Genomic DNA, 22,071 nt, shown 5'->3' with positions numbered 1-22,071 from the left:
ACCCTCCAAAAACTTTATCTCCAAATATAAACACACTGGAGTTTAGGGCTTCAACATGAATTTTAGAAAGAATTCAGTTTGTAGAAATATGGAAATTTAAAATAACAGCAGGGCAGCCCCGGTGGCTCAGTGGTTTAGCCCCACCTTCAGCCCAGGGTGTGATCCTGGAGACCTGGGATCAAGTCCCACGTCGGGCTCCCTGCATGGGCCTGCTTCTCCCTCTGCCCATGTCTCTGCTTCTCTCTCTGTCTCTCATGAATAAATAAAATCTTTAAAAAAATAAAAAAACATAGAAAATAAAATACATAAAAAATTTCAAAATTATATGGTTACCTGTTTAAAGAGCCTACTGTATCCTCTTGTGCTCCATATAATTTTTCTGTGATAGTTTTTAATGGTTGTGCATAATTTTAAACTTTTTTGGAGTTTTAGTTATTACTGTATTTTTAGTGTTATAAACAATGCTGCTAATAAGCATACAAATTCTTTTTTTAAGGAAATTCAAATTATGATTTGTATTGCTGTAAAAAATTACCACAGATTTAGCAGCTTAAAAGAATACAGACTTATTATCTTACATTTCTGGAGTCTGAAATCAGTTTTGTAGGGCTAAAAACAAGGTGTCAGCAAGCCTGTATTCCTTTTGGAGAGTGCAGGGAAAATCCATTTTCTGGCCTTTTCTAGCTTCTAGAGGCTGCCTGCATTCTTTGGCTCATAGCCCATCTTCAGAGACAGCAGTGTAGCATCTTCCAATCTCTCTCTCCAGTTTTTTTCAATTGCCATTTTCCAACTGTCTCCTACCTTCCTTTTATAGGACTCTTGTGATTACACTTAGGGCTCAGATAACCCAGGATAATATTTCTATCTCAAGGCCCTTATTCATATCTGCAAAGTGCCTTTGGCGTGTAAATTAACATTCACAAATTCCAGAATTAGGTTGTAAATGTTTTGGGGGAGCCCTAATTCAGCCCCTTCAATTTATATGGTAACATGATTTAAGAAATAATGATCCTTAGGTGATAAATATACACATTAAAGTTTGGAAAGCACTGGGACAGACATGTTGCCATTTTTAACCGTATTCATAGATGGTCATTCCCATTTATGAGAGTGAAAGGGTAAAAGATACAAAAAGAAATGATAGTTCCTTAGTTTTTTGAAAGTTTTATTTTTCAAGGACTATTATTCTTTCTTAATTATAAAATGTATGTAAGTATAAATTTTTCCCCAGTCTCTTCTGTTTTAACTTACACTGTGATGGAATATCCATCATTACAGGATTTATACATTTGCCACCTACTACAACCAGTAAGTCAGTTAAAGGCCTCACCTCCTGGTTAACCAATGATTGCATCCATTTTTCATTTTGTGGTTGGGCAGTGTGGTAAATCCAAAAGATGTATATTGGCTTTTACTCCTTTTCATGCCACTGCTATCATCCTTTCTGGTAATTCATTTATACACATAGATGTATTTGCACACACAAAAAAACCATTTATTTCCACCATATTATATCAATTCCATGTTTTGCAATGCCCTGGCCACAATTAGTACAACACAGGCACAGGCCATTAATAGTCTACTTTAAAAACTACTCGGGATCCCTGGGTGGCGCAGCGGTTTGGCGCCTGCCTTTGGCCCAGGGCGCGATCCTGGAAACCCGGGATCGAATCCCACGTCGGGCTCCCGGTGCATGGAGCCTGCTTCTCCCTCTGCCTGTGTCTCTGCCTCTCTCTCTCTCTCTCTCTCTGTGACTATCATAAATAAATAAAAAAAATTAAAAAAAAAAACTACTCATTCTTGGGACACCTAGGTAGCTCAGCAGTTGAACATCTGCCTTCCACTCAGGGCGAGGTCCTGGAGTCCCCGGATCGAGTACCAGCATCTGGCTCCCTGTGAGGAGCCTGCTTCTCCTTCTGCCTGTGTCTCTGAGTCTCTTGTGAATAAATAAAATCTTAAAAAAAATTTTTTTATTCATTTGACAGCACAAGCAAGGGGAGCAACAAGCAGAGGAAGAGGGAGAAGCAGGCTCTCAACCCAGCAGAGAGCCTGATGTGGGGCTCGATCCCAGGACCCAGGACCCTGGGATCATGACTTGAGCCTAAGGCGGATGCTTAACCGACTGAACCAACCAGGCACCCCTCATTTTGGGAAGAGTAAACAAAAACTAGCAATTCAGAATTGCTCTGCTTTGGGAAGCCTTTTCCACATTAATGCACTTGGAAAATAAAGTTTGAGAGCAGCCCGCGTGGCTCAGCGGTGTAGCACCGCCTTCAGCCCAGGGCGTGATGCTGAAGATCTGGGATCAAGTCCCATTTCAGGCTCCATGCGTGGAGCCTGCTTCTCCCTCTGCCTGTGTCTCTGCCTCTCTTTCTCTCTGTGTCTCTCATGAATAAATAAATAAAATCTTAAAAAGAAAGTTTGATTTCAAAAAAGTTATTAAAGGTATAAAATATAATAAGGTATAGAATTAAAAGCTCCGACAACTTAACTCAGGAATTTGTTTTTTTGTTTTATTTTTCAGGATAGAAGCTTAATACTTCAAAGCAATGATTATAGATTTTTATTGCTAGAGGAAACCTTAGAGATAATTCCACCACTATCTTTAATGCATAAATCTATAATTTTTCAAACACATGGGTAGTCTTTATTAACTAATTCTCTCCTGGTTTTACAAACAATTTACCCTTTTTAAAAGTATTTTTCCTCCCAGAGCATTATAACTTTAGCTTGAATTTGGGGGGGGGGATATGTAACAAAGTATATAATGCCTTATGATTTTCAAACACTTTTACATTATTTAATTTGATCCTTCTGTAAGGTAGATGGGATAGGCTGGTCTGTCTATATTCATTCCTTCTATCCATCTATCCATCTAAAGCCTAACATACAAACATTTAATAACTACTTGTTGAATGAATGTTTCAAATAAGATTTAGAATAAATTCTGTTTCTCCAAAGGTCAGATAAGAATACAACTTGTCATGCATAGGTTAATGTTTCTGAGGATTTTTTATTTTTTTTTATTTTTTATTTTTTAATTTTAATTTTAATTTTTATTTATTTTTATTTATTTATTCATGAGAGACACAGAGAGAGAGAGAGGAGCAGAGACATAGGCAGAGAGAGAGAGAAACAGGCTCCATGCAGGGAGCCCGATGTGGGATTTGATCTGGGATTCCAGGATCATGCCCTGTGCTGAAGGCAGGCACTCAACCGCTGAGCCACCCAGGCATCCCTATTTAAGAATATAACTTAATAGTGGTATTGAAATTTTTGTTTGACTTTTTTATTGCTATTATTATTTTTTTTTAAAATAAGCCCTGGGCAGCCCCGGTGGTGCAGCAGTTTAGCGCCGCCTGCAGCCCAGGGCGTGATCTGGAGACCCTGGATCTAGTCCCATGTCAGGCTCTCTGCATGGAGCCTGCTCCCTCTGCCTGTGTCTCTGCCTCTCTCTCTCTCTCTCTCTCTCTCTGCATCTCTATGAATAAATAAATAAAATCTTAAAAAAATAAAAATAAAAGAATAAATAAAAAATAAGCCCTATGCCCAATGTGAGGCTTGAACTCATGTCCCTGAGACATGTGCTCTGCTGACTGAGCCAGCCAGGTGCCCCAAAATATTTTTTTAACTTTTTAAAATTGTGATAAAATATATATAAAATTTGCTATTTTAACCTTTTTTAAGTGTGCGATTCAGTGGCATTAACTACATGCACAGTGTTGTATATTTATCACCAGTTTCTAAAACTTTCATCACCCAAACAAATTCTGTACACTTGAAGCAAAATTTTCCATTCTGTGCATTGCTCCCCCCACAAGCTCCTGGTAATCTCTGATCTACTCTCTATGAAATTGCCTACTGTATGTATTTTATATAAGTGGAATCATGCAATATTTTTCCTTTTGTGCCTGGTTTATTTTACTTAGCATGCTTTCAAGGTTCATCCATGGTGTAGCATGTATAAGAACTTCATTTTTTATGGCTGAACAGTATTCTATTACAAGTATATTCCACATTTAAAAAATTCACTTAAAATGTTTAACTTCTTGAACATTTGGCGTTTTGGTGGTTTTTTTTTTTTTATTTATTTGAAAAAGAGAGAGAAAGAGGGCACGCAAGGGGAGGGGCAGAGGAAGAGAAGCATACTCCACTGAGTTCAATTCCATGACCTGAGCCGAAATTAAGAGTTGGATGCTCAACTGAGCCACCCAGGTGCCCCTCATTTTGGGTTGTTTCCAATATTATTTTGCTTATAAATTCATATGAGCAACAGTTTGGTTTCTGAAACTTTTATTGACTTTTATTGCTTATCAAGTTTGGGACAGTTGATTTGACTTTGAAATATTTTCTAACTATTCCTACTAGCTTAAATTTTAACCCTAATAAATTTACTTTCATTTCTTATATCCGCTATTTTTATTTTCTAAACTTTTTTTGATGTTGTTAATAATGTTCCTAGTAAAAAGTTTACATCTAGTTATCACCTTATAATGTGGTAGAAAAAACATACGACTAGAGCCAGAAGACCTGCATTCTAATTTCAGCTGAGACATTAGTAAGCCATGTCAATTTTGGCACCCTTATTTTCCCATGACCTTTTCTTATTTATAAAACAATATAGGACTAAATGATTGCTAAATTCACTGTTGGATATTTTGTGGTTTCTCTTACTGTAAAGGCATTATTAAATATTCAGTTTAAATGAGCAATACTAAAAAATGTGGAAAAGTGACATTTACATTTTTTAATTTTCAAAATCAATAATACTAGTGGTTTTATTCCAATACATTACATTTCAGTTTTGAGACATAATGTCGAAATGTTCTATTGCTTTTAAAAAAACCATTGAGTTACAGAAGAGAGGCTGGCTGTTCATAATATGTATTTTTAGTTAACGTCAGTGCCTAAATTTACTGTTACTGTTAAAAATTTACAGAACATTTTGCTCCCTCAGAACTGATTTTGGCATAAAACATGTTGACAAGATTCCGTGTATATTCAACCACAGTTAATCCTTTGTCTGTTTTCAGATTTAGTTCATCATTGACATTGGCCTTTCTGTGCTTCAACTATCCATTTGAATCTCACTACCCATTTGGCTTTCCTTATGTGCAGTAAGTGTGAATTTTTAAATACACCATTACTCTGAGAATAATTTTATGTGTAGCCTGTTTTATGAGAACATAAAAGTTGGGTTCTCAGACCGGCTTGAGAATTCATGAAAACATGTTTTACCTATTTCAAAATTTAAAGATTAATACAGATAAAAGACCAAAGCAGGGCAGCCGGGGTGGCTCAGCGGTTTAGCGCCGCCTTCAGCCCAGGGAGTGATCCTAGAGACCTGGGATGGAGTCCCATGTCTGGCTCCCTGCATGGAGCCTGCTTTTCCCTCTGTGTCTTTGCCTCTCTCTGTCTCTGTCCCTCATGAGTAAATAAATAAAATCTTAAAAAAAGACAAAAGCAAAGCAGCATATAGAATTCATGTTAAGAGGTCATGTAGGGATGCTTGGGTGGCTCAGCGGTTGAACGTTGCCTTTGGCTCAGGGCATGATCCTGGGGTCTGGGATCGAGTTCCGCCTCAGGCTCCTTGCAGGGAGCCTGCTTCTCCCTCTGCTTGTATCTCTGCCTTTGTGTCTGTGTGTCTCTCATGAATAAATAAATAAAATCTTTAAAGAAAAAAAAGAAGTCATATAAACCGGGGCACCTGGCAGGCACAGTTGGCTAAGCATCTGACTTCAGCTTAGGTCATGATCTCAGGGTCCTGGGATTGAGCCCCACATTGGCCTTCCTGCTCAGTTGGAAGTCAGCTTCTCCTTCTCTGTCTGCTTCCCCCCCTCTGCTCATGCTTTGTCCCTCGTTTTCTCTCTCAAATAAATTTAAAAAATTTTTGTTTTTATTTTTAAAAAGTCATATAAACCAAGGTGAGGAGGAAGGCATAATTGGTTATGTTACTTTTGGTCTAATGGTAAGTATACCAGTTTTTCAAGAGAAAAAACATTTTTCTGGTCTTTTTTATTTTTTTTTTTCTGGGTAGCCCGGGTGGCTCAGCGGTTTAAGCTCTGCCTTCAGTCCAGGGCATGATCATGGAGACCCGGGATCGAGTCCCATGTTGGGCTCCCTGCATGGAGCCTGCTTCTCCCTCTGCCTGTGTCTCTGCCTCTCTCTCTGTGTCTCTCATGAATAAATAATCTTTTTAAAAAATTTTAAAAAAATTTTCTGATTGCATTTTTAAAAAAGATTTTATTCATTTATTTGAGAGAGAGCAAACGAGAGAAAACACAAGTGAGGGGGGAGGGGCAGAAGGAGAGGAAGGAGCTGACGACTCTACGCTTAGCAGGGAACCCAATGTGGGGCTCCTGGGGCTCCATCCCAGAACCCTGGGATCATGACCTGAGCTGAAGGCAGATGCTTAACCGACTGAGTCACCCAGGCACCCCTGTTTTTCAATTAATTTTTTATTTTTTAAATTTTATTTATTTATTTTTTAAAGATTTTATTTATTCATGAGAGACACAGAGAGAGAGAGAGAGAGAGAGAGAGAGAAAGGCAGAGACACAGAGAGATGGAGAAGCAGGCTCCATGGAGGGAGCCTGACATGGAACTCGATCCTGGATCTCCAAGATCAGGCCCTGGGCTGAAAGTGTCACTAAACTGCTGAGCCACTCCAGCTGCCCCAATTAATTTTTTTAAAGTAATATTTGCACTAGCTTTTTTTTTTTGTTTTTTAAGATTTTGTTTATTTGGGCAGCCAATTGGCTTTCAAATATTTAATGAAAATGGAAGTCCAACATTTACAGATTTGGCAGGTCTTTTTCTTTTTCCTTTTCTTTCTTTTCTTTTCTTTTCTTTTTTTCTTTTCTTCTTTTCTTTTCTTTCTTTTCTTTTCTTTTCTTTTCTTTCTTTTCTTTTCTTTTCTTTTCTTTTCTTTCTTTTCTTTTCTTCTTTTCTTTTCTTTTTTTCTTTCTTTCTTTCTTTCTTTCTTTCTTTCTTTCTTTCTTTCTTTCTTTCTTTTCTTTCTTTCTTTCATTTATTCATTCATGAGAGACATAGAGAAAGAGAGGCAGAGACACAGGCAGAGGGAGAAGCAGGCTTTCTGCAAGGAGCCCGATGTGGGATTCAATCCCAGATCCCGGATCATGCCTTGAGCTGAAGGCAGATGCCCAACTGCTGAGCCACCCAGGTTCCCTTGGCTATGCTTTCAAGGCTGCCTTGAGTTGCTCAATTTAGATAAAGTACACTGATACTATGGAGGAAGAAGCACTTTATGAACTTACTAAAAACTGGACCTCTCATCATTCCTTTCTTTTTCTAACTTGGCTTTTATATTCGCTTGTTCACTATTCTACCAAAATTGTATTCTCCAAAGTTCAATAAAAAAATGTTAAGGTTTTTAGTTATTTGAGAGGGAGAGATAGAAAGCAAGCACAAGCAGGGGGAGAGGCAGGACCCTGGGATCATGACCTGAGCTGAAGGCAGATGCTTAACTGATCCAGCCATGCAGGCGCCCCATAAAGTTCAATAAAATTGATGGAGTTGCAGGCCTCTTCCCCTTAGAATTCTCATCCTTGAAGCAACATTTGGCACTTTGAAACTCTGTCCCCTTGGGAACTTTGATATAAGACCATCTTGCTCTTTTGCCTGAATTGGAGACCCCTTTAATGTACATGCATAGGGTGTTTTTTGATAATCAACATACATGTCCCCTTCTTAATATATGTGCTGCTGAAGCAAGCACATATCTCCTTTTTTCTTTTTAAAAAATATTTATTTATTTATTCATGAGAGACACAGAGAGAAAGAGAGGCAGAGACACAGGCAGAGGGAGAAGCAGGCTCCATGCAGGGAGCCCGACATGGGAGTTGATCCCGAGTCTCCAGGTTCATGCCCTGGGCTGAAGGCGGCGCTAAACCGCTGAGCCACCTGGGCTGCCCCACATGTCCTCTTCTTAATAGCTCCCTGTTTTCCTTTTGTAAGTTGTGTTTCCCATTCTTTAATTTATAAAGTCTTAGTGGGACTGTAATTTCTGGTGTCTTGCCCCCTCATTAGTGAGGGGTAGGCCAGGAGCTCAGGCAGAGTCAATGATGCTCCTGCCCCTACACTTGAAACTTGAGTGGAAGACCCAGGACTGGAGAAAAGTGATTGAAATATATTTATTTCAGCAGCAATGACTGGATAAGATAGTTGAAGTGACTCTATTTCTCCTACTTTATTCTTTCCCATAAATGGTTTCTTTGTTAAATCAGCACCAATTGGCTTCTGTTTATAATGAAAGAATACCTTAAGATGTCCACTTTCTCTCCAGCCTTGGAAGAATTACCTTAGTTTCTTATTTCAGTTGTCATGTTAATCCTTTTTTGTGTCCCAAATCAAGTCTTAATCACCCATGCTCCAAACCCTTGCAGTCCATCTTCTGTGAACAATGTCATAATTCTATCAAATATTTAACGAATATAAAACCAACCCTGGGCGCCTGGCGACTCAGTCAGTGGAGCATTCGACTCTTGATCTCAGGGTTGTAAGTTTGAGCCTCACACTGGGTGTAGAGGTTACTGAAAAAAAAAATCTTAGAAAAAAACAACAATGCTATTTCAATCCCCAAACTGGTTTTCTTTTTTCTACTTCATTTCTCTTTTTAAAAAATTTCATCTCATTTTAGGGGGCCTGGGTAGCTCAGTTAGTTAAGCTTCTAACTTTGGCTTAGGTCATAATCTTGGGGTCCTGGGATCAAGACCCACAGTGGCTCTGTGCTCAGTGGGGTGTCTGACTGTTCCTCTCCCTTCACCCCTCTCCCCATTTGTGCTTGCTCTCTCTCTAGCAAATAAACAAAATCTTTAAATTTTTAAAATTTCATTTTAATTCTAGTATAGTTAATATACAGTGTTATATTACTTTCATATATATAATATGGTGATTCAACAATTGCATATATCATCCAGTGCTCATCAGACAAGTGCACTCCTTAATCCCCATCACCTATTTCACCCATCCATCACCCACCTCCCCTCTGGAAACCACCAGCTTGTTCTGTATTTCACTTTTCTTAATATTGGAATCTTTCTCAAGACTTACTCTCATAATGACTACATGTCTTATCTGCTGCCAAATTATTAATTCTATAATTAATTCTATACACTCAAGTGTCAGCAAGTCCCACTAAGACTCTAAGAATTTACAATTTAGAGAAATAACTTTGCTCTCAGAATTAAACTATGAAATCTTTAAGACTCTTACTAATAGTAGCTAACATTTATTGTCTGATTGCCACACGTCAGGGACTATGCTAAGTACTTTACATGTATTATTGTAAAATAGCCCATTCAGTAACTTTGTTAAGGGTAGGTATTTTTATCCTCAGATAAGTTGCATCTATTAGGATTCTTCAATTGTAAATAATGGAAACTTACTGGAAATTTAAGGCAAAAGAACTTATTGGAAAGACATAAAAAAAACTTACAGAAATGATAGGAAGGCAGAAGAAACCAGCTCAGAAATGCATGACCTAGTTAATTTCAGAGCACTAGACAACAAGGACCATGAGATTGGTCTCATGGTAGGAACCCACTGATGAATGAACTATCACCCTTCTTCTTATCTCTCTCTCTTTTTAAAAAAGATTTATTTATCTATGAGAGACACAGAAGAGAGAGAGGCAGACAGGCAGAGGGAGAAGCAGGTTTCTCACAGGGAGCTCGATGCGGAACTCGATTCCAGATCCTGGGATCTCAACCTGAGCTGAAGGCAGGCGCCCAACCGCTAAGCCACCCAGGCATCCCCTATCTATACTTCTTGCTCAACATTCAAAGTCTGGGGAGAGAGTATTCTGTTGACCTTAGATCAGTGTCTGACCCCAGAATGTGATAGAATCTGGGAGAAATCACTAGAATTATCTTTGGTTTATGTAAGAGGAGGCCAGGAATACTATCCAAATTACATAAAATGGAGGAGAGATAACTCCCTCAAAGAGAGTGAGATACTGCTAGGAAAGTGGTATAGCTGCTGGGTAACCAAAAAAAGGAATGTACATTGTAAATTATAACTTGCTCAAGGTCATACCATTGGGAAATAGCCTATCAGAAATTCAAAAGAAGTCTAACTTCTTGCTCTTAATTATATTAATGAAGTGGTACTCGAGGTGGGATGATTTTTGTCTCCCAGGGGACATTTGGCAGTGTGGAGATATTCTGGTCATCACAACTGTAGGGATAGGTGCCATTGGCATTTGGTGGGTAAAGGTCAGGTATGCTGCTAAACATCATAAAATATACATTATAGTCTTCCAACAAAGAATTATTTGGCCCAAAACATCAATAATGCTGAGGTTGGAAACTCTAAGTTGAGAAAATATGGCATGGGGGAATATTCTTAAAAATGTGTCAATCAAAAGGTGGCTTGGTAAATACAATATGGTAGAAAAGGGAGGGTCGAAATGGAGCAAGCTTTTACATAACTACCCAAGCCCTGTTCAAAGGGTTGAGGGTCCTTCTGAGATTGGTCTTGATACCTGATCCTTATTTTAAAAATGATTGCATCAGGCTATCTCAGTTTGATGCTATTAAATATTTGAGTCATAGTGAACTCTTATCTGATTCCATGTACATCAATTATCAACCTGTTGATAAATTGGATCCCAGTTACTTTAGTTTCAGCCATATCAATGCAAATGTCCGGTCTCAATGGAAGTTAATGGTTCTCATTGTAAATTTGTATGTTACTGTGATTTTTATATATCAGTTTCTTTTTTTAAAAAATATTTTATTTATTTATTTGTGAGAGACATACAGAGAGAGAGAGAGAGAGAGAGAGAGAGGCAGAGACACAGACACAGGGAGAGGGAGAAGCAGGCTCCATGCAGGGAGCCTGACACGGGACTTGGTCCCAGGTCTCCAGGATCACGCCCTGGGCCAAAGGCGGTGCTAAACTGCTGAGCCACCCAGGCTGCCCAGTTTCTTTTGAGATTTGTTAGTTAACATCCTTCTGTGTAATTAAGGTTGGAACAATCACACTTCTGAACCTCCAAGTTCAAGTGGCTATACTTTGTCATAAATTCATGCAGGTAATTGTCACTATGGTAGTTTTAGAATATTCTTTGATACTCTTCTCATCAGGAGGTGGGATATATTTTGTCCCTTTGTCTTGAATCTGAATGGGCCTATTACTGCTTTGACCAATAGTGTACCACTGAAGTGATGTTATTAACTTATGACACCAGGTTATAAAAGTCTATGCACTTTCTGTCATGTTTACTGAATACTCACTCTTGGAACACTGAGCCACCATGTAAGAAATTTGACTACTCTAAGGCTATCATGTTGGAGATGTTATGTGCAGGCATTAAAATTGATAGGCCCAGCTGAAGACCCAGTTTATAGCCAGCTTCAACTCTTGGTTTGGCAACACAGTCAAATGAGTATCTAGAAAACAATGTACATATTAGCCATTTTTCACTCAGTTTTTTCAATATAATGAAAAAAGTAAAATCTAAGCGAGTTCTCTTGGACATCTAGCTCATTTGAATCTTCAGATGACTTTATCTCCTATTAACTTCTATCTGATTGGAACCTCATGAGACCTACAGATGAGAACCACCTGGCTGACCCAGTCAACTTACAAATACTGTGAAATACTATAAAATGGTTTTTGTTTTAGCCACTAAGTTTTGAGGTAGTTATGCAGCAACAGACATCCAGAACAGCTTCTTGAGAGCCTCCCTGGGTAGGTTATGTCTTCAGGTGAAACCGTAGAATTTCAGATTTTCCTGTACAGTGTCTTTTAGCTTCTCTTTATTTTCATTTTCATTCCCAATGAATCATTCTCTTCTGTGTTCTCATTCTCTCCCACTGCCCAACTGATCTTTCAGCCTTCAGTGTCTCTTCTTCAATCTACCCTGCACTCATCTGAAAGAATGTTTATATATCAAATTTTCTTAGAACAATTTTTATCATGTTTCTTTCAAATTCAGTATTTTTGTCAAACCTGGGAGCAATTACAATTACTGTAATTCCATCTCCCAGTACACCTTAGTTGACCTTTTGCCTATCCCATAGGTTTTATACCAATAATTTCATGTATTGGCATATATTTCCAGAGATACAAAATTCCAAAATTTTATATGATAATTTAAAAAGATATTTGAAAAATAATTTTATACATGAAGGACCCAAATTTATTTTGCTAAATATTTTGATTAGCTGCCTTTGTTCAAATAACTGCAATGTATTGTACTGTTATTTAGGTATATGGAGGTTTATCAAATCTTAATTGTCCTCAACTTGCAGGATTAACTAGAAACCACGTGTGCTACATTGGTGCCAGATATGTCATTTATAGATCACTCTTTCATAAGGCAACAAACGGCTTCATATGCCCAAAATCATTTCCTTTTTGGAGAAGATACATTGTGTCAGCATGGTTGCCATGTGTGGTAATTGATAATGTCTGTGCCACATGGCTTACATCTACCCTTGTCCAACACAGCTATTCTACCTCCTATGATTACCATATGTTACAGCACTCTAGGTTAATGGAATCATTTCCATCTTCCCTTCTAGTCACAAATGTCATTGTGGCTCAATTCCATTAGATTCACACTCAATAAAGAATAAGGTGTTAAGAACTCTCAGAGCATAGAAGACACCTTTATGAAGTTTTCATATTTAGTTGCCTATTTCATTTTTATTTTAAAAAGCAGTTGGATTTTTTGATGAATGCTCCAGAGTGGTAATGGGCATTTGGTGATTAAAATAGAACATGACCAATATCAGTCTCAATTCTTGCAGTGTAATTACTGTAAGTAAATATATACAGGGAAATGATTATATAGATTTTTACCACCATAAAGCACTTTTTAGTTTCTATAAAGTGGAAACCAGTAGCAAAATATTGAAGTACATTTTTTAATAGAGTCAATTCATTTTAGAAGAACCATTAATTACAGAAGGCATATACCACATATTAGCCGTTTATAGTGCCTTCATCAGAAATTACCACGGACCCCTGCCCGCTTCCTCTTTCATAAGCATGTTGTAATAAGTTCACAATTTTGGTTCCTCAAAGAACTATGCTAGATAAAAACAAAGATTGTTATCAGTAGTGATTAAAACAGTAAGAAAAAAGAGGCTGTTTGGGGGACTTCTTTGCTTGTTAAAACCAATGAAATAGTGCATGTAGGCCTGTTATTGCCTGACATGAATTTTAATTTTGACAGCTTTGGACTGTTGCTGCAATATGACCAATTAGCTAGCAATAGAAAGGGAATAAAAATTAATATAGCAGTCATATTTTTGGCAGCAAATGGAGATTATTTTAAAGTTATTGATTTAGAATGGAAAATATGTAGCTAGGGTATATTGAGGAGAAAGGAGGAAGAAATTCTTATTTGAAAACACTTCTATGTGCTCAGTTTTTTCAGTTGTCAAGTATTCTATTGCTCCCTACTGGTCAGTTTGACAACACAACTGATTTAATATTTTTTTTTTTTTTTTAAGATTTTTATTTATGTATTCTTGAGAGACAGAGAGAGAGAGAGAGGGGCAGGCAGAGACACAGGCAGAGGGAGAAGCAGGCTTCACGTGGGGAGCCTGATGCGGGCCTTGATTCTAGGACCCCGGGTATCATGCCCTGAGCCAAAGGCAGATGCCCAGCCACTGAGCCACCCAGGTGTCCCCTGATTTAATATCTTAATAAGTACTTACACATTAGTCATCCTTCCATTCAATTTTTAAAATATGAGTGAAAAATTACACATCCTTATATTTACATTTTAACATTCATCATTAGGCCTGGCCTTAAACATTTTCCTAGGCACTAGACCTAAGATTATATATTTTATTATTACTACACTTTTTCAAAAATATAAAAACATTTGTTTTGTCATTTGAGATATGGCATCAATTTCAAGTTGATAGCTTTTTATAATTGGCAATAATAAAATTGAGGGTTTTTTGGAAATAGTATTTCTATTTTTTATAAAGAGATAAGGCATATTTTAGAATAGTGTACAAAAGAGTGAAGATAAACTAAGAAATAGATTTTTCTTAGTTACAAGTACCAGTTATTTACCACGTGTCAAATATTTTACCTTTTTAAAATTAATAGACTTTATTTTTTGGAGCAGTTTTAGATTTACCAAAAAAGGAGGAGAAAGGATGGAGAGTTCTCATATATATGTCTTCTCTCCCATTCCCAGTTTCCCCAGTTATTTAACATCTTACATTAGTTAGGTACATTTGTTATAATTGAGCCAATAATTGAATCAATTCATTATTAACTAAAGTACACAGTTCACATTTGGGTTCACTATGTTATATATCCTGTGGGCCTTCGTAAATGTCTAATGATATGTGTCCACCATTATAGTATCATACAGAATAGTTTTTGCTGCCCTGAAAATCCTGTGTGCTATCTATTCATCCTTTCCCACTTCCCTTGAACCACTGGCAACCTATCATAAGTTTTAATTCTAGGAAATCATTTACTGCTAACTTCAAGTAAGCTCAATGTTTCAGAAGCAACTTTGAAGATCTAAACTTGCTTTAATGTCTGCTTAATCCCTTTGTACTTATTTTATATATATATAATCCATTTTATGGTTCTTTAAAGTTGTATTTGTTATTGCATCAGTTGAGATCCAGTTAAGAAATCAAGGAATAGAATACAGGAAATTTGTTATACAAGTGATAGAAGAGCTGAAAAGTCAAAAGGGAAGGTGAGACAGTCTTGTTTGGGCAGCTATAACAAAAATATCATAAGCTGGGTGGCTTATAATCAACAAACATGTATTTCTCATGGTTCTGGAGGCTGGAAGGTCTAAGATCAGGGTTCTGGCAGATTTAGTGTCTGGTTACAGAAAGCCATCTTTTTACTCTGTCTTCATGTGGTAGAAAGGGAGAAGGGTCTTTCTTGAGCCTCTTTTTTAAGAACACTAATCCTATGACCAAACCTTCATGACCTAATTACCTTCCAAAGGCTCCACCTACTAATACTGTCACCTTGGGTGTTAGGATTTCAACATAAGAATTTTGGGAGAACACAAATATTGAGTCCATAGCAGGCAAGATTAGGAAGCTAGAAGCCACTATCATCTGTAGGCTGATGGACAAATGGAAGAAGATGTTTCTGGAATTCAGAGACTGGTATCGTAGGCAAAAGCTGGAATTTCAATAGACATGTTCAGGAGGAGCAAAGTTACCAAGGAGATGCAGCAGGCATTAGAACTGAGATAGGGGACAGGGAATAAATATCCTGGTTTTCACCTTTCCTGCCACCTTCCAATTTCCTGCCAATGCAAATTTCAGCTGGAAGTCAACTGTCAAGGAACCTTGTGACTATAGCCTGAAAGTTTCAGCCTCCCTACAATACAGAGCAAAGGGGGAGAAGGAATGGATATAAGAGCAAAAAGGACAAGGACTAACACATTAATCAATTCTGTTTAACTTTTAAAATCAACTTTTTAAAAAATATTTTATTTATTTATTCATGAGAGACACGGAGTGAGAGAGAGAGAGAGAGAGAGGCTGAAACAGAGGCAGAGGGCAGAGCAGGCTGCATGCAGGGAACCTGACACGGGACTCAACCCCAGGTCTCCAGGATCATGCCCTGGATTGAAGGTGGCACCAAACCGCTGAGCCACCGGGGCTGCCCTAAAATCAACTTTATTGAGGTATAATTTACTTACAATACTGTTACATAAAAATGTACATTTTAATGTATATTTATTTTATTTTATTAAAAAATTTTTTTTATTAAGTAGGCCCCAGGCTAGGCTTGAACTCATGACCCTGAGATTAAGACTTGAACTGAGATCAAGAGTCAGACACTTGGGGTGGCTAAATCAGTTAAGCCTCTGACTCTTTTTTTTTTTTTTTTTTAGCCTCTGACTCTTGATTTCAGCTCAGGTCATGATCTTAGGGCCCTGGGATCAAGCCCTGCATCAGGCTCCAGTGCTCAGTGGGGAGTTTGCTTAAAGATTCTCTCTCTCCCTCTGCAACCCCCTCAACTCAAGTGCTCTCTCTCTTAAATACATAAATAAATAAATAAATAAATAAATAAATAAATAAAAAATATTTTTTTAAAAAAGAGATGCTGAGCCACCCAGATGCCCCACTTTAATTATTTTGACAAATGAATATATATATGTGACCAGTCAAGATATAGAATATTTTATTTTATTTTTATTTATTTTTTTAAAGATATAGAATATTTTAATCTCCCACCCCCTCCAATATCTTCTTACTCCTTTCTCATCAATCTCCCACCCCACCTCAGTTGCAGGCAACCACCATAGATTAGTTTTGCCCGTTCTGTCACCATAGATTACTATGGTGCCTGTTCTAGAATTTCATGTAGGTTTTTTTTTTTTTTGGCTTTTTTGTTTTTTCTTTTTTTAAAAAATATTTTATTTATTTATATATGAGAGAGACACAGAGAGAGAGAGGCAGAGACACAGGCAGAGGGAGAAGCAGGCTCCATGCAGAGAGCCTGATGTGGGACTCGATCCCAGGACTCCAGGATCACGCCTTGGGCCGAAGGCAGGCGCTAAACCGCTGAGCCACCCAAGGATCCCTGTCTGTTTTTTTCACAGAGAGAGCACAAGCAGGGAGAACAGCAGAGGGATAGGGAGAAGCAGGTTCCGGGCACCGCAGGGACTCGATTCCAGCACTTCAGAATCACGACCTGAGCTGAAGGCAGATGCTTAACCGACTGAGCCACCCAGGTGCTCCTACAATTTCATGTAAATGGAATCAGATAGTATGTACTCTTTTGTGCCTGGATTTTTTTTTCACTCAGCATGTTTTTGGGATTCATCTACATTGTGTTTCTCAGTAATTTCGTTTTACCACTGAGTAGTAGACTATTGTATGAATACACCACAATTTGTTTATTCACTCACCTATTAATGAATATCTGGGTTATTTCCAAGTTTGAGCTATTTAAATAAAACTATTGTGAACATTTTTTACAAGTTTTTTTTTGTGTGTGTGTGTATGTGGTGTGTACGTGTATTTGGTGAACATGTTTTCATTTCTTGTGGGTAAATATCTGGGAGAGGAATCGCTGGGTTATCTGATAAGAAACTGCCAAACTCAACAATTCTTTTTAATTTTATAGATATCATCATTACTCTGAATGTCCATGAAAGGACATTGTGCATTTCCTCTAAAGAGCTAAGGGTTAGAAGGAGAGCAAATCTTAGGAAGACCAAAACAAAACAAAACACCCTCAAAAAATTTAAATACCCTCGATACACGTGGTTTTATAGCTCAATATTTTAGATAGTAAGAAAGGGGATTAGGAAAGTGTAGGAGGGGGATCCCTGGGTGGCGCAGTGGTTTGGCGCCTGCCTTTGGCCCAGGTCGCGGTCCTGGAGACCTGGGATCGAATCCCACATCGGGCTCCCGGTGCATGGAGCCTGCTTCTCCCTCTGCCTGTGTCTCTGCCCCCCCCCTCTCTCTATCATAAATAAATTAAAAAAAATTTAAAAAAATTGCTTTAAAAAAAAAAAAAGGAAAGTGTAGGAGAAGAGGAACTGAAAAGGAAAGTAAAGCAATGGAAAATAATGACTAAAAAGATTTCTTGACAATGGCAAAATCATTCTACACAGCTGCTCTGAGATCCCAGCACTGCTGTCAGCAGCCTTCTGGCAAAGGTACTCTGTCAAATGAATGCAATAGGATCCATATTTGTGAAGAAATATCTTTATTAATATAAGCAAACACACCTCTCATTTATAGCAATATAGAGGTGCGGGCTTTTCTTTTACTTTTAGTAGTAATGTTTCCCAACATATAACACTTCTCTTTGATATGTGAGTTGAGTCATAAATTAATGTCACAAATAAATGTCATCTAGATGAGGGAGGTAACTACATTACAAAGTAGGAAGGTGTAGTTTGGTATAAATTGTTATAGTTGACAGCTATGCCACTTGAACTAAATGACATGTCAAATTCTGAGATTTTAAACAGTTATGTTGTTGGAAGGTAAAGCTGTGGACATTTAGGTTTGAGTCTTAAAAGTTTTGTCAATCTTTTCTAGACACACTGAAATGTAAATTAACAGGTGGATTGAAAACAGACAAATGAGAAGTTTAAAGGCTTTCTTGGCATCTCAGAAAAGTTCTAAACTGGCGATTTTTTAAACAAAATATGTATAAATATATTTAGCTTGTCTGGAAACAGATTTATTTATTGGGTCTTTCTATTTACCTTTGAGACAAAAATAAATAGTTATAGAGGACTCATGCATTACTCACTATACACTTTCTATCATGTATTATTTAATCTCGAACTAGGAGAAAGAATGGATGTCTATTTTACATGATGCCATAATGTACATTAGTGAGTTCAACCCACTTAATCTTAAAATAACAGTATCAGGTCAGGGATTTAGAATACAGTATTATATGAAAACAGTTGGCACAGAGACTCCTTCTTCCATTAATAACCAACTAGAAACAGTATTTCAGACCCTACATCTAACTGAAACAATAAATGGAGAGGATGGGGTGGATAATTTGTGAACATGTTTTTCCAAGTAGAGAAAGAATCACTATGTTTTTGCTGAATTATATGTTGCCATGGACATGGCAGTATGCAGTAATGATGCTATCATCTATACAGCTGTATAACAACACAGCTTCTCCCTCTCCCACCCCCCTCAGTAAGGCTTGAAAATAATAGGTTTGTGTGTAGTTTGGTAAGAAAATTAGGATCATTTAAAGTTGTTTCAGTTTCAACCTAAGAAAGAAAGAAAAGAAGCTCGAGGGATGGGGAAGAAGAGCAAAGAAAATGTACAAACAGGACATATTATGTATAAGGTATAATATGTATTATGCAGAGACTACGGAGGGGTGTCTTGGAATGCTAGAAAACGAATGGCTTTGCAGTAAAAAGACTTGAATTTTAGTCTTTGTTGCATCATTTGTGTGTGACCTTGAGCAAAGTCACCATGTCTTTATGGCACAGTTTTCACATCTATAAAATGGAATCATAATGATAATGATGTCTTCTACCTTGAGGTGTTATTGTAAGAATTAAAGGTATAAAAACAACTTGTAAACTATAAAGCCCTAAAAACAAGTCTTTATAGACATATTGCAGTGTTGAGTCTCGAGAAACAACGAAGAGTAAAGGAAAAAGGTTCTAGAATGCTTTGAAGGCTGACAATCTGGGTTCTAATTACCATGACACAGCTAGTAGCTTTGAAACCTTGAAGTAGGTAAAGTACTTAATATTAATTTTGTTTCCTATTTTTGAAAAATGAGGATAGGGATGCCTGGGTGGCTCAACGGTTGAGTGTCTGCCTTCTGCCCAGGGCGTGATCCTGGGGCCCCGGGATCGAGTCCCGCGTGGGGCTCCCTGCATGGAACCTGCTTCTCCCTCTGCCTGTGTCTCTGACTCTCTCTCTCTCTCTCTCTCTATCTCTCATGAATAAATAAATAAAATCTTAAAAAAAAAAAGAAAAATAAGGATAACAGCACTTTCTTCATTTTATCAAATGAGAGAATATATGCAAAGGAACCTACTACTTGACAGGTGTTTGATGTCCCCTTTCCCCCAAACTACTTATTAGAGTCATCAACAACAAAAGGTGTTTGAACAGATACCTACGCAAAGGCAAGGCAGGGATAGATAAGGAAAACTGAGGTAAATCCAATCCAAATGAGAACCAACAGCTAGACTTGGAGATGTCTTAGTTCACTCTTACCCACTTGAGGCTAGGGTATCCATACAAAAAAGATATGCAGAGTTGGAGAGCGGGCGAGTCGAGTGTCCTTTCGACTCCGCGGGCTCGACGGGAGGGACCCTGAAATTCTTAATTAGAGCCGGTTGCCATGGCGACAGTCTCTAGGCAGCGTGGGCTGAGCTCTGCGGAGGGCTGGCGGGTGGGCCGCCGCTGGACCCTGCGCGCGCGCCCGCCACCAACTTTCCCTCCAGACCAGAGGGGGGCGGCGCGCTCCGCCCCCGCCCCCGGGCCGCGCACGTCCGCGCTCGGCGGCGCGCACGCCTGCGGGAGCCCTCTCCAGGCAACCTAGTGCTGATCGCTCGTGCCGGTGCGGCCGTTCACAGCCTTTGCGGGAGCTCGAGGCTCGAGAGCAGCCCCCTCCCCTTCCTGGACTTCCCCCCCACCCACTTCCCGGTCGGCCCTGGGGCATGAGCAACGATGGCCGGCTGCAGCCCTGAGGAGAAAACTTACCGGCGCTTTCTGGAGCTATTTCTGGGCGAGTTTCGCGGACCGTGCGGTGGCGGCGAGCCCGAGCCGGAACCCGAACCCGAGTCGGAGCCCGAGCCCGAACTGGTCGCGGCTGAGGCGGCCGAGGCTTCGGTCGAGGACCCCGGGGAGGAGGCGGCCACCGTAGCCGCGACAGAGGAGGGGGAGCAAGAGCACGAACAAGACCCCGAGCCCGAGGAGGAGGCGGTGGAGGAAGAGGCGGCGGCGGCGGCGGAGGGCGAGGAGGAGGAGGAGGCGGCGGCAGCCCGGGGTCAGTCGGCCGTGCCGCCGGCGCCGCCGCAGCCCCAGCTGCCGCCGCTGCCCCCGCTCCCGCGGCCGCTGTCGGAGCGCATCACCCGTGAGGAGGTGGAGGGCGAGAGCCTGGACCTGTGCCTGCAGCAGCTCTACAAATAGTTAAGTAGCGGGGCTTGGCTGGGGGTGGGCCCGCGGCTCTCTCGGCCCCTCAACCGCTCTCTTTCCCTCTCTTCACCCCCTCACCCGCGCCTCGCGCCTTCGGAAGCGCCCCAGCTGCTCCGACTCCGGCGGTCGCTGCGAGCAGCCCACGCCCGCCTCGGCCCCCGCGCCTCCTGCCTGACCGGGGAGCCGCCCCCGGCGCCCTCCCGCCGGCCCGGCCCCTTCGTGCCGCTGCACCTCCGTCACCCACTTCTTGCCTCACTTGACAAATACCCTTTTCCCTTCGTGCTTCGGAAGGTCCTTTCTTCCAGTCTTACGGGCTCGCTCTTCTTGCCAGCTCCTTTCTTTCTCTTGGAGGTTTTCCTCCCACCCGGGTCTGTCTTTTCCCAGCCTGAGTCCCCTGTTGTCTAGCGGCGGAGGGACGCGGCTCCTTTCTAGGCTGAGCTGCGAGGTGCCTCCTGCGTAACCGCAACCACAGTGATGGTAATACCGGCCTAATAGCCACAGGAGGAGACACAGGAGTAGATTTTCCTTCAGCTTATCCATGGATGGCTTAATCCACGGAAGCCGAGTATCTTAAAGACATTTGATAACTCATAATTGAGGGAGGTCGGAAGGAATTGAGAAGGAAGGGTAATAAGCACATTTTTTACGAGCGAGTCTTCAGGTGAAAGACAGTCCTAATTCGTTAAAGTGGAAAAGTCAGGCTGGTTTGATAAAATTGCAATTAGGTGCAGTATTTTCAGTCCATTAAGTAGATGGGGTAGGGGAGAGAAAGCAGATGGCTTAGCTACACAGATGAAAGTCTAAAATAGAAAGGTCAAGGCTTTGCCTTTCATTCCAGTTCGGGTTTTTATGGGCTTGAAATAGAAACGGTTTACAATTGCTTTTCTTTCTAAATGGAATTGTTCTGAAATGACAGGAGAATACTGACAAGTCTCTCAAAACATTGGTAAACCTGAGTCTCCTGACATTTTGCTAGTAGTTGCATTGAAAGATGTTACTCTGGCCCCCTCGCACCCCAAAAGTTTACTGCTGCAAGACTCACTGCAATTAAGTTCAAAGTCTAAAACTTAAAAGAAGGGCCTAGAAAGTAAATGTCAGGTCTTCATCCAACCTAACAGGCACCTGATCAAATCATTCTTCCTGTTAAAGCAGAAGCTTATCAATAGGGGAAAGGCATTTGACCTAACTGCTGGAGAGGTGGATTGTGTTGATGTTGTACACTTTATAAGCTATTTAAAATTTAATTTTGAAATATTATCCGATTACCAAAGTAATAATGCTTTCTGGGAAATACAAAATAAATAAAATGGCGTGTAATACCACCACCAGGGATAAACAGTATTAACATTTTCAAGTTATTTCTTCCTGGTGTTTGTAAACTGTCAGAGAAAAGGGCATATGAAACGTCATTTTTAAACACTAAATAAAGACACTTAAAACT

At 39.7% G+C, this 22,071-nt stretch overlaps 2 protein-coding genes across 4 annotated transcripts in view; both read left to right on the top strand.

The window, feature by feature from the left end:
• RAD51C (RAD51 paralog C) overlaps window positions 1–16,956 on the top strand; it is a 57,410-nt gene extending 40,454 nt beyond the window's left edge. Inside the window, exons 10-11 of one of the 3 annotated variants that reach the window (XR_012008736.1) lie at window positions 5,034–5,117; window positions 16,583–16,956. The gene's annotated coding sequence lies outside the window, so the exon portion shown is untranslated. Of the gene's footprint in view, window positions 1–1,985; window positions 4,055–5,033; window positions 5,118–16,582 lie in introns of those variants that run through there. The other 2 variants (XM_072779803.1, XM_072779804.1) reach the window with 2 other exon arrangements.
• A 3,017-nt stretch (window positions 16,957–19,973) lies between these two features.
• PPM1E (protein phosphatase, Mg2+/Mn2+ dependent 1E) overlaps window positions 19,974–22,071 on the top strand; it is a 213,013-nt gene continuing 210,915 nt past the window's right edge. Inside the window, exon 1 of the mRNA XM_072779771.1 lies at window positions 19,974–20,623. Within this exon, the coding sequence (XP_072635872.1) occupies window positions 20,163–20,623 (461 nt within the window). The 5' untranslated portion in view covers window positions 19,974–20,162. The remainder of the gene's footprint in view (window positions 20,624–22,071) is intronic.

This window comes from Canis lupus, chromosome 16 (genome assembly GCF_048164855.1).
Source record: "Canis lupus baileyi chromosome 16, mCanLup2.hap1, whole genome shotgun sequence".
NCBI classification, from domain to species: Eukaryota; Metazoa; Chordata; class Mammalia; order Carnivora; family Canidae; genus Canis; species Canis lupus.
The sequence above is the reverse complement of the archived record's forward strand: the minus strand, read 5'-3'. Positions and strand labels throughout refer to the sequence as shown.